A 13,138-nucleotide genomic window follows, 5' to 3' on the forward strand; every position below is an offset into this window, starting at 1 on the left:
TCTAGAAAGCAGCCCTCGAGCAACAGCAAAAATCCCCCAAACCATCTATATTTTTAATATCTCATGCAAGTCAAAGCCAATTTCAGGACTGGTGGGTTTGGTTTTCCCATCAGATTTGGCTTTCCCAGCCTTTCCACCAGCAGCAGGAAGTGCAACCAGGGCACGGTGTGGTGGTGGAGATGGAAAACAGCACACGGAATGGCTGCCCAAAGCAGGTTTCTTCTGGTCACATTATGTCAGCTGCGTTTCCTGACAAAACCAGCAGGAACACACGGGTGACAGATGTCCCGTAATTATCAGCAGAGCTCCCACTCCTTGCTCTCAGATAGAGAATTCAAAGGTTTGAAACAAGCGGTTGGGCTCCGTTGGGTTAAGGCTGGATGCTTCGGTTGTGTTTACGAGCAGCTTTCAGCTATAGAAAATTGGTCAGCCTGGGTTTTGGTCAGCCTGGGTTTTGTGCTGTGCCAAGGTGGACACCAGGCAAAGTAGTGGGGTATAAATCCTAAATAGGGTTTGAGTTTGGGGTGGTGATGTGTGGAGCCAGGGGTTGGCCTCAGTGAGCCTCGTGGGTCTCTTCCAACCTGTGAAAATAGGGAGGGATGTGGGTGGCTGGAAGCTGAGTCCCTTTGGGTGAATGTTGCTGCTATGTCACTGATGGCAGAGGTTTGCCCCCTGGGATGGGAAGGGCAAGGCAAGGGGCTGGGTTTTATAGTGAGCAAGCAGCTCACGCACATTTATAGTAGCGACCTGGTAAAATAAAAGAGCAGGTGAGACTTTTGGGTTTGAAGACAAGAAACCACAAAGTCTTCCCTCGGGTTTATTTTCAGCTTCCAAGTCTGCAGTGCCATCCACTCACTATCCAAGATGGCAAGAGCCATCTCCATCTTTCAGCATGGCGCTGTACTCATACCAGAGTACCTACCATTCCTTCAAGCAGAACACCAGCATGAGGAGAAGCTGTGGCCACAGTTCCCCACCTCCCCAGCTCCTTCCATGGGTGATGCAGGAGGATATCAGCCCCAGGAAGGACATATGTGGCACCCAGGGAGAAGGCATCACACTGAGGTCCGTGCTGCTGGCACTCGGGTTCTCTCCTCCCATGTACTCATTGATCAGGATCAGCTTCTTTGCTGCTGTTTTTGTGCCTCTTGATTTCCACACGGAAACTGGCTCTATTTTTACCCGGCTAAAGCTGATTAGATTTGCAGTAATTGGCAGGATAAACAGCCACATACTGTATGCAGCAGGTTAATGCGATACATTCGGTGACCAGTAAATGCACTTAGCCCATGGCCAGCACAAAGAAGACAATCGAGGTAATTTATTGCCCACATGCCTGTAACATGCCCATTAGCCATCCCTGTCCTTCCTCTCCCTGCAAACCAATTTCCCCTGTGAAACAGTAAGTGCAGCTATTGCAGGACGCAAAACCTTCCGTCATTTTCTCCTAAGCTCTTTGTGAACCGGTATTAAACCCAAGGACACTCAGGAGTTTCTCTTTCTGGTTCACTCGGGTCTTGACTTTTGTTGACCTGCGAGAGATTATTAGCACTGTAGCGGCCACATATTAAGAAAGAAAAATGCTACTTACATCTCGAAGGCTGACCTCCTTCAAGTAATGTAATTTCCAGCCGTTTCAATCACTTTCATAAGCTGCAATCTACCAGAAGATTAGCAGCAGTCCTGCTTGCTGCAACATCGTTCTGGTCTTTAATTGGTTTGGGGGTAATTTAGCCAGAGACCAAGCAGATAGGAGAAAACTTGGGGACAACACCAAGTGATGGTTTGCTCCTGGAATTCAATTAACAGGGGGAGGAAATGAGCAGGAAGCAAAAATGAAAATCAAGCAGATATCCAAGGCTGCGTATTCCAACCCAGTGCCTTCAGACCATGGGGACACGTGGGCACTGCTTGGTGTCAGCAAGGAGCCATCTGTGTGACCACCAATATTCCAATAACCAGAAAGAATTGCACTGGTACAGCCACCACTTGGCCACCTCCCATACAACTCATGCTGGTTATTCAGATCCATAGGTTCACAGATCTCATCTCGCCTCCTCCGTGCCCTTGGAAAGCGATTCGTCAGCACCTCGTCTTTTCTCAACCAGATACCAGGAGGGAACTTGCACTGAGCATTTCTGCATCATTGAGAAATGCCCCATTTCTGTAGTATTGGCCCAACATTACTGTGAGATTCTTGAAAATCTTGGAAATGTTCCTCCTGCCTTTAATTTCTCCCTGCTTCTGAGGTCTATTAATTACTAACAGTTTCCCTTTCCTTCCTTTTCTATGTTTATATTTTACGTGTTGCTCTTGGCGTCTCTTTCACTTCCTTTCCAAGCCATGTGTTTCCTAACAAAGATTTCTGTCTGCATTACGGCTTTGGGGGTTAAATATTCTTAAAGGCTTCTCCCTTTCCAGCACAATTCGAAGGGCATTTTAATACAAGCAGCTCAAGACCCCCACTGTGCATCACTTGGCCCTTGGTGGTCACAGGGACTTTATTATCTATCATTGATGTGACTGCTTAAAGAAGCAGATCGTGCTGAGTGCCTGCAGCAGCACGGTGGTCTATTGGAGATCTCATGTGGGCAGAGCAGTGTTGGGTTGGGGTTGGACTCAATGATCTTAGCAGCCTTGTCCAACCTTAAAGATTCTACGACTCCTTGATCTGATGGGTGCTTACCATGACTGTAAGCTGATTTGCTTCTTATTATATTTTTTCCCAACTTTATTCTTTCATTCCTAACATTGTATCACTCTCCTCGTGCTCAAACGCACTCGATTGTTTTAAAAAGCTTGGCAGTTCTACTTAATGCTGTCTGTGCCCTTCGGGGAAATGTCTGCAGAGTTCAGCAGAGGTGCTGGAGGATTCCTGCTGCAGCCTGGCCACTTGAATTTCCTCTTTCAGCAGCAGCCAGGAGATACTAACTGGTCTGGAAAGGAGTCCCCAGGGCTGGAAAACTGTGGATGATGGAGTGGGGATGGATTGGCACAGGCTGCCCATGGAGGTGATGGTGTCACCATCCCTGGAGCTGTTCCAGAACCGTGGGGACGTGGCACTGAAGGATGTGGTCAGTGGGCGCAGTGGGATGGGGTGGGGTTGGATTTGATCTTGGAGGTCTTTTCCAATCGTGATGATTCTATGATGTTATGGTTTTATGATTCTAACTCCTGGCCTATGGGTAAAGTCAATGGAAAACTGATTTATTTGGGGTGTAGGAAGGGTTGGAGGCAGCAGCATGGCTGTGTTGCACTTGGCCTCCCCACCATGATGGTCCCAGCACTCCCAGTCACCCAGCCAGACACCCCCACACTTGACTTGCAATGTGCCATTGGCCATTACTTGAACATCCCAAAACTCATCACAAACTCTTTAATAACAACCGCATCCACCCCCAGCCAACTCCCCGTCCAGCCACAGGGCAGTGGCACTCACAAGAGTCACACAGCAAAACCAGAACCCACTCATGGACAGAAAAAGATGCAACACGTGGCTGTATTTTTAGCACAGAAACTGCCCACGCTTCAGACACAGATGTGATGTTCCTAAATTAAGGCTTGTTTTAGAATCATAGACCCATTAAGGTTGGAGAAAACCTTGAAGACTATCAAGTCCAACCCCAACCCATCTCACTGTGCCCACTGACCGTGTCCCTCAGTGCCACATCTCTGCGGTTCTGGAGCACCTGGAGGCAGGAGGGACTCGGGGGGGACACAGCTGAGATGCTGGGACTGAAATGCCATAGTTGGAAGGGAACGGGAGAAGGGTGGGACTGCAGAGTTGAATAATCACAAAGGTTGGAAAATAGCTCTATGATCATCTGATCCAACCATCGTGTTGGACTGTGCTTGGTAGTATGAGAGGGAATGGCTTCATGCTGCACCAGGAGGGGGCCAGGTGGGATATTAGGAACTATTTCTTCCCCTGAAGAGTGGTGATGCATTGGCACGGGCTGCAGAGGGACAGGTAGAGTCACCATCCCTGGGGGTGCTCCAGAACCATGGGGACTGTGGCACTGCGGGTCATGGTGGGCTGGGTTGGGGTTGGACCTGAGGACCTTGGGGGTCTTTTCCAACCTGAGGGATTCTGTTTTCACACAGCTCCCAGTTTTTCCTCTATGGACACTTGTGAGCACCTACCTCATGTTATTATCTCAGCAGAGCTCCCCTTAGATCCTCATTCACTTGTGTGTGAAAGCAAACACAGCGGGCACGTGGATGCTGCCAACACCTGGCACACGCATTGCAGGATGGGGACACTGCGTGCTCCTGAATGATCCCATATCTCCAACCACCCTGTATAAACCACCACCACCACCCCCACCCAGGCCCTGCGCATCATTCTGACCGCCCTGGGATGCCGAAAAAAGGGGACGCAGCCTGGAGCGATGCGAATCAATAAGCGGGGGGTTGTTGTGTCGTGCCGGATCCCAAAAGGAAGGAGCTGGGAGGGATGAAGAGAGAAGCGAGATAAACCCAACCCCGGCAGCATCCTTCTGGAGGGAGGGAGGGGGAGAGAGAGAGGGAGGGAGGAAGGGAGGGAAGGAAGGGAGGGAAGGAGGGGGCAGCCGCAGCCGCTGTCTCTTTAAATCCACCCGGAGCTGAGGCAGAGCAGCAGCCCAGGATCCCTGCTCGTTGATAAGCAGGATTTAGCCCCGTGGGAAGGAGGGGGAGCGCGGCCCGACCCTCGCTGCTCCCCCCCCCCCAAAGGGGCCTGGCAGCGAGCAGCATGCGGGCACTGGCTGCCCCAGCGAGCGGCTCCCGCGGCGGGCAGAGCTGCGGGGGAACGACGGCTGCGGGAGAGGGTTTTTAGGACGTGCGTAGGGCGAGGCCGGGAGGCGGTGGGGGAACCGCATTGCTGCTGAGCCATGCGCCGGGGCCGGGCGGCCTGAGCCGGGAGCGGGGGGGCCCTCCCTCCCAGCCCCGTTATTTCCATCCTCTCTTGGCGTTTGGCCTCTTTTTTTTTTCATCTTCTTCCCCCCAACCCCCCCACCCCCCCCACCCCCCATCCTCCTTTTCTCTCTCCCCCTCCACCCCCGTTTTCTGCCGTGGATGGTTTTTAGGTGGAGTCGTTTGCACCAAAAACCCAATAGCTGCCGCTGTTCTTGCCGCTATATATATTTTTTTTAATGATACTGTTTCCACAGCAGGGGAAGAGCCAACCGATCCGAACACACTCCCCGAGAATGAATAATCACGAGGAACTGGCTTGAGCAGCGCCTGGATCTGGTGCATGATTGCAACCTGATTTTTCTATCATATATATATATATATATAATTTTTTTTCCCCAAGTCATCGTTCTCCTTTTCTCTCCTGCATCATTTTGGTTTATTTTTGGGGTTTATTTATTTTTTCTTCTTCTTCTTATATATATATATATATCTTTTTTTTTTTTTTTTCTTTTCACCTTTTGGGGGATTTGCAAACCGAATTACATGCATGTCCAGTGGGGGAAGGTTTAATTTTGACGATGGAGGGTCGTACTGTGGAGGCTGGGAGGACGGAAAGGCTCATGGCCACGGAATCTGTACCGGCCCCAAGGGTCAAGGTGAATATTCGGGCTCCTGGAGTCACGGCTTTGAGGTGTTGGGGGTCTACACTTGGCCCAGCGGCAACACTTACCAGGGCACCTGGGCGCAGGGCAAGCGCCATGGCATTGGCATGGAGAGCAAAGGGAAGTGGGTGTACAAAGGAGAGTGGACCCACGGATTTAAGGGACGGTACGGGGTCCGAGAATGCACTGGAAATGGGGCCAAGTACGAAGGCACCTGGAGCAATGGATTACAGGATGGCTACGGGACAGAGACCTACTCGGATGGAGGTAGGTGGTGTCTTGATATCTCCCAAGCTGGGGCTGGAAGTGGTGTGTGGGTACCAGCAATGGGTGTGTGGGTACCAGTGAGGGATGGATGGGTATCAACAAGGCGTGGGTACCAGAGATGGATGCGTGGGTACCAGTGATGTGTGGGTACCAATGATGTGTGGGTACCACTGATGGAAGTATAGGTACCTGCAATATGTGTGTACCACTGAGGAATGTATGGGTACCAGTGATGGATATATGGGTACCAATGATAGATGAGTGGGTACCAACGATATGTGGGTACCAGTGAGGGATGTTTGGGTACCAGTGATGTATGGGCACCACTGATGGTTGTATGGATACCAGTGATATATGGGTACCAGTGAGGGATGTTTGGGTACCAGAAATGTGTGGGTACCACTGATGGGTGTGTGAGTAGCAGTGAGCTATGGGTCCAGCCCCAAGGCTTAGGCCATAGTCTGGGACATAGCAACCTGCTTGCTTGGACTGAATGCTGTTCAGTGCCCCACAGGAGATAAGGCAGCAGCCAGCATGGCACCAGGCCACCTCTTTGCCACAGGTAGCCCCATATGTTCAGCTGGTCACAGCACCAGGCCTGCACCCAGAAAGGCTTTTTTAGGAGAGGGGATGAGATGCTGGCACCTGAGCAATGGAGGATGAAGAAGGGAGGATGCAGTGGGCCAAGCTGGTGGGAGCAGCCTGAGTTGTACATGGGACGGGGCAGTTCTGCACCACTGTAACCTGTAGGATTTGCATGGAGTGTGGATGCAGCAAAGCAGGGCAGAGGGGAGTGGAGCATGCAGGGATGTCTGGGGCAGATCCATGCAGCTCTATTGCAGCAAACCCTTCATGTGAGGGGCCGAGGGCTTCGTGCACACTCTGCCTTCAGCCCCACACTTAATGAATAATGCCCAGGCAAAAGAATTTAATTCAGACAAGAGTCTTACATTCCTAGTTTACGGCTTAATGCTTAGCGTAGGGGCTCAGAGGGATCACAGAAGCTATTCTCTGCCGTCAACGCGGCTTAGTGAGATGTGGAGGGGAAACCAGGATTAAAGGGGAAAAAAACAACAAACCAACCCACAACAAGAAAACCCAATTGGAGCGATCAGCAATTGCCAGACTAACGAGCTTTAGGGCCAAACTAGGGAAAACAGCTGGTGCTCTCCTTAAGTGGCTGTATCATCCTCCGTAGCGTTTCGGGGTCCTTCCATCTGGGTTGCCACCATGATACCAGCCAGGCCTATCTCCCTGCAGCAGGGCTTTGGTTTTCTGCTGGATGTGCACAAACCTGAGCAGGTTCTTTATATTTTATGGCATTATGGTTTACCAGGATGGCCACGGTCAGGGGGACTGCAGGAACTGAGTGCCATTGCAGCCTTCCTGACAGGTGCTGTAAGGGCTTTCTCCAGTGAGCCCAGTGATCAGACATAGGACCCACAGCTCTTTGTGCTCTCTGAGGGAGAGGGGGAAAGAGATCACCTTATATTTAATTAGCAAGGGGGGGCTTTCTCTGAGTGGAAAATACAGCTGCACCTTTTGTTTCAGATGCCTGCAATCATGCTGGGATTGGTTGGGTTTGGGAGTGATTCCTACGTCTGACATCCTTCTGCTGGGAATAAAACTCAGGCAGTGCTTGCAGTGAGGGGTCAGAAGGGGGACGGGGTGGTGTTCTGCATGCTCTGAACTCCAGTGCTGCTCCCATACCACCCCCCTCCAGCATTCAGGCCCCACTGGGGGCATTTGTAGGGAGAGCCCCTGTAGTTGGGGCTGCTCCAGCCCCACACCTCTGTTGCCCCCAACCCCATTCAGGACAGCACAGGGTGCACACCCAGGCTGGGCTGCATGCTGCTTATGGCTCTGAGAAGCTACCAGAAGCCAAGAGCTGCTGCTTCCATCTTGTCAGGCCAGCCCAGCTTCCCTGTGCTCAGGACAAAAAGCCTCTCCATGCACATCTGTTGTTTTTAGGAGGGGGTGTGAGACAGGTAGGGGAAGAGGTCTGGAGCAAAATGCTGTCTCTCCTGGGGACTGTACACAGTGCTGGGAGATAGGAATGGCTGCGTGGGGCCATACAGAGCTGCAGAGCTTAAGGCCAGGTGCTGGGAATGGGGATACCCCATGCACACCCCAATGCCCACACTCTCCGATCCCATTTTGGCACAGCTAAGGATGCACTTTACTGTACTCAGCTGCCAGCAGCCAGGGAGCCTTTCCCAACCCCACATCTCCACTTTGGGTGGAGTTGGGCACCTCCAGCCCTTTGGACATCAAACATTGGTGAACTTTGTGCTCCTGGGTGCAAGAAGCCCATGTTTGTGCCAAGGGCACCCACCATGTAGCTGTGGTACAGGGGATGCAACTCTAGGGAAGGATGTTTCTCATTAATCTATTCAAGTTATTACCTCCATCAAACTGAAGTATCCTAGAATCCTCGCCCCAGCATCTGTCACTTGCCACCCACAGATAAATATTCATCCCTTACATGCTATTTTTTATAGCACATCAACCAGGGCTCGGGGATGGGCCCCTAAATGCACAGCCAGGCTGAGGTGCCACCAAATCCCTGCCTTCCACTCCAATTTCCCCTTGTGCAATAACATTAGGGGCCAACCCCAAAACTCCCCCAGCCATTACCAGCCCCTTTAGGGATGCAATATCTTACCACGCACACACCCATCGATGCATTCAGCTCAGGCATGGCAAACCATGTCTCCCTTCTCAGCACCCCCAGCTCACAGCCCCAGGCACTGTCCCCCCCACGCCAGGTTGCTGCCAACCCCCACACCGGCTACCCCCACACACAGCTTGCAGAGCTCACACCTCCCACACTCAGCACCATGCACACACGCCTCTGCTCCCCACACCGCTTCCCCACTCTATGCATGGACCCCCACACATGTGCCCTGCCCCCCACCCTCTGCCCCATGCCAATGCAAACTCCCTTCCCAATGCAATGGGGATGCAAACATACTGCGTGAGGCACCAATAAGCAAATACACACCCCCCAGGGAGAGCACTTTGTGCTGAAGCTCCCTGCCATCGCTGCACACCCAGCCTATGTCCGTGCATCTGTGGCACACGTGTGCACCATCCTTTCCCATCCATGTATCCTTATTCCACAGCCAAAATTGCTCGATGCCTCCTGCCCCATCCAGCAGCGGGTTGATATTATGTAAAACAAGGGCTGAGAATTACTTTGGTTGAATGCTGGGGTTGCAGAGCTCATTTGCTGGGCCTGGTTCAGCCCAGCTGGTAGCAGGTTGAGTAGCAGGATCTGGACAAAAGGGGCTGCATGCATCAGGGTGAGCATCCATTGGGATGAGCACCCAGTGAGGTGAGCAGCAATGTCATCCAGGGCCACTACATCGCCTTTGCTAGAGCAGCCTGAGCCCATTCCAACCCTGGTGAAGCCATTCTCCCCTCCCTGCTCACCCTAACAGGACAGGGGTTGGATGGGAGAATCTCCCTCTGGGATCTCCATAGCCCATCCAGCCCTTGGGCACCAGGTTTCCATCCCCATCCCTCTAGTCTCCCCCAGCCCAACCTGTGTGATCCATGCACACTTTTCAAGAGGGCCACCACCAAAAGGACGGGCAGTCACACCTCGGTGCTCATCTTGTGTAATGCTCCGTGCCCACTCACCTCCTTGAATCATCCCTTTGATAGATAAGTGAAATATAATTAGTGTTTTCATTGTTAGCGCTGTGTGAGTAGGCAAGTGGGATTTCTTGGCCTGGGCTGGTACATTTTCTTGCTATGCATTGCCATGCAATGGGTTAGGAGAAGCCTCTCCATGTCCCATGTCACCACTCCATGTCCATCTCACCCCTGCAGTGGTATTGGTGACGCTTCCAGGTGCTCTCAGTGTTTGTGTCAGGAACTTTCCTATAGGCGAAAAGGAAAAAGAGGCCCATATAGGGACCACAGGGATGGAGTGAGGGATGCTGCAGGACCAGGGAGGGTCTCAGAGCATCCTGCAACCTGGGTTTGGCTCTGAGGGTGCCTGCAAAGGAACACGGTGGTGACAATAGGAGAGCGGTGATGGAAAAAAATGAATCAAAGTACAAAATGAAGATTCTGACCAGCTTCGTTAAAAATAAATGACTTGGGCTGATGGTAATTACCGATCTCATTGGAACATGCTGCTTAGTTTCAGGTAGAAGAAGGATTTGGGCCCCAGGGGAAAGTACAGGACACAGAACCTGACAGATGGTTCTGGTGCCTTGTCTGGCCTGTGGTGCTCCAGGGGAACAACATGGGACCCCCCCAGATCAACCTACCCCACAACACACCTCCCCATGACTGCTAGTAGGGATCCCTCCAGTTCTGATGCACAGCGTTGCTGCCCTTTCACCACTTCATTTTCTTTCTCTCTTCTAACTCACAGCCATATGGACACTCACTGCCTTCTGCATTGGGATCATCCTATAGGGTTCTCCATCCGAGTGTTTTAGGCTGGAAAACATCATCCTGTAATCACAAAATCACACCAAGTTGGAAGGGAACCACAAACATCATTGAGTCCAGTTCCTCACTCCAGAGCAGCCCACCCCAAAACCCAAGGGACCATTTGCTTTATGGTCATTCAGGGTCCCATCCTGCAACACCGAGGTCTGCAGAAGTGGGACAGAGCAGCACTATGGGGTCATTACGATGGGTCAGGTTGGGTTTTCTCATCATTTTTAAGGCAAATCATGGGATATTTGCATGTGCCAAGAGGGAGCAGATCTGGCATCTCATGGGGCTCCATAGGGCTGTATGATATCTGCTCCTGGAGCAGAACATTCTCTCTAGAAGCTCCAGCTTGTGGAATCATGTGATTTTTTTGGTAAGATTTTTCGGCTTCGTTTTTGAAGCAAGGTTCCCACCCAGACTATTGCAGAGAAGTCAATTCTTACAGGCTTGGAAACCAGCAGCTGAGAGCTAAAAATGCCTCCTGTTGGGAAAAAAAAGAAAAGCCACGGTTTTAAAATTAACCTGATTAAACTTGAATGTCTCGAATCAGGGAACTCTGATGTAGATGGATGATCTGCATTACTACAGACACTACCTGATGATGTAGAAGCCGGGCAGGACAGCGTTGGTGACGATCCCATGATGATCCCATAGGGGACGATGCTGGGCTGGGATGTATTTTGTGTGGTAGATGAGCAACTATCAGTTATAACCAGCAGATGGAAAATATTTATACCAAAGGGGCTGATATCAGTGCTGCAAAGATTCAGCACTGATTACCCAAAGGGATGGGAAACCCAAAGACCCTCATTGTGCTCTGAATTGCATGGGCATAAATGGAAGGATTTGGGGATTTGAGGGGCTGATAGTGCATGTAGTGCTGCCAAACCCTCACGGGTTCACCCACTGCCATCATGGAGCAGTCAGCCCTGAGTCCTGTGAGCCCTGCTGAGAAATGGGGTGAGAACAGAGAGTTTGCGAGGAGGATTACACCACGGGGGGATTAGCAGCCTAAGCATTAGCCCGATTTCACTCTGCTTTGTGTGAGGAGCACATTAGCCATGATAAAGGTGCTGAGCTATATGGTAATGCATTTCCCACCCCTCGTGCTAAAGCAGCCCTGCCTCAGGCCTCCTTAAAATTAATGCATTGCAACAGCTGGGGCTGGGTGCTGCTGCTTTGCTTATTCCTTAAGGCTGAGGACCACGCTCTTTGGAAACATATTCTTTGGGCTCTCCCCTCCTTCAAAGCTGTATTTCACCTGACTGCAGGACCTGCTGCTTTAAGAAAGGTGGTGGCTGTCACATGCAGCACAGTGAGCTCCATCAGCACCAGCAGTGCCAGGGATTGGTCTCAGTTCCAACAGTTTGGAGCATTTCTCCCTTCCCATCCCATCCCTCCCCTTCCCAGAAGCCCAGACCTCCCTATGCCCATCTGCACGCCTGTATCCAGCCTCACATTAAGCAATGACTAACATCTGTCACGTGTTTGTGCCTGCAGATCATATTTACATACTCAAAAATCCATACCTTCTATCCTCCTCTATACAAGCGCTTACCCAAGCGTATTTTCAGCAAACAACCCACCAGGCTGCTACAGCAGAAGCAGCTCCATGTTTTTATCATGGCAAGAGACCTCTGAGATCCCCAAGTCCAACCCCAACCCATCCCTTCCCCCCCCCCATGTCCACTAACCATGTTCCTCAGTGCCACAAGTCCATGGTTTTTGGTCATCCCTGGGGAGTATTCCCATCTTCTCTGTGGAGGAATTGGCCTAATTATTGCAGTCAGATGCCTTTAATTAATACGTGGTGTTATTCAGCGATAAGAGAGGAGGTGAACATCCCAGCAAGGATCCTTCATGAGATAAACCAGCAAAAATGCAGGGCCTAATTGCTTCTATTGGATTGCAAACAGGCGCTTCAGACAGCTCAGACCACAGTTCAGAGATGCAAAAGCAGGCTGGGAGGTTTGGATGTCAGCCTTCATCCAACACAGCCACCAACCCAAGCAGCTCTGGCCACGCTTTGGGGATGGGTTCCATGTTGTGATGCAGCCCAGGCAGTTTAACTTACCTGGAAATCCCTCAGACTGACCCACAGTGTTGGGTTATTTGTATTTCTCAATGCAAGGAAGCGAAGCAAAGCAAGGCAGGGCAGATCCACACAAAGCTCCCCTGTGCTTTGCCCCTGCCAGGGCTTTGTCCTGCTGACACTGAGCTGGCGGGGCTTGGTTTGGGGGAAGCAAGTGAGCAGCCTGCAATCCCTAAAGCTTGTACTTAATGATTTTCCTGGAGCAAAGCCAAAGCACTCAGCAGCAACACGGCAGCTCCTTGGGTATGGGGGAGGGAGGAAAGAAAATGCAGCCATTGCAGCCCCCAAAGTCTTAATGTCCTGCCCCCTTCCAACACCACTGTGGTCAGATGAGGTTTACAGTCAAGCAGACAGTCCCACCTTTGGCCCAGGGGAGCCCCACATACACTACTGAGATACAGACAGATCTTACCCCAACATCGTCCATTATTTGCTCATTGCTCAGATGGATCCCAAGGAAACCCCATATTTGTCTGAATGTTGCTTATTTGTCTGGAGTGTGGGATGCTTTGGACATTGCTGTTGGCCTTCACAAGATGTTGATGGCCTCCCCCCCACCAGCAAGATGAGGTTGTGGGTTACAGGTGGCCCCTGGCTGGCTTGGGGCAGCAGGCAGCAATACAGGCTCTCCCCACCCAACAGGAGGGATGGATCCTCACCATCACCTGCTACGTCATAGACTGTATCTAGATTAGAAAGGCCATGTGGGGGTATTTCAACTCTCCTTTCCCTCTAATATCATCCAGAAAGAGGCACCAACTTG

The 13,138-nt window shown here is 51.3% G+C and overlaps 1 protein-coding gene across 1 annotated transcript in view; it reads left to right on the forward strand.

Annotated features, from left to right (window-relative positions):
* The first annotated feature begins 5,005 nt into the window (after window positions 1-5,005).
* JPH3 (junctophilin 3) overlaps window positions 5,006-13,138 on the forward strand; it is a 38,344-nt gene continuing 30,211 nt past the window's right edge. Inside the window, exon 1 of the mRNA XM_015874203.2 lies at window positions 5,006-5,825. Within this exon, the coding sequence (XP_015729689.1) occupies window positions 5,444-5,825 (382 nt within the window). The 5' untranslated portion in view covers window positions 5,006-5,443. The remainder of the gene's footprint in view (window positions 5,826-13,138) is intronic.

Source organism: Coturnix japonica, chromosome 11 (genome assembly GCF_001577835.2).
Source record: "Coturnix japonica isolate 7356 chromosome 11, Coturnix japonica 2.1, whole genome shotgun sequence".
In the NCBI taxonomy this organism is placed as follows: domain Eukaryota; kingdom Metazoa; phylum Chordata; class Aves; order Galliformes; family Phasianidae; genus Coturnix; species Coturnix japonica.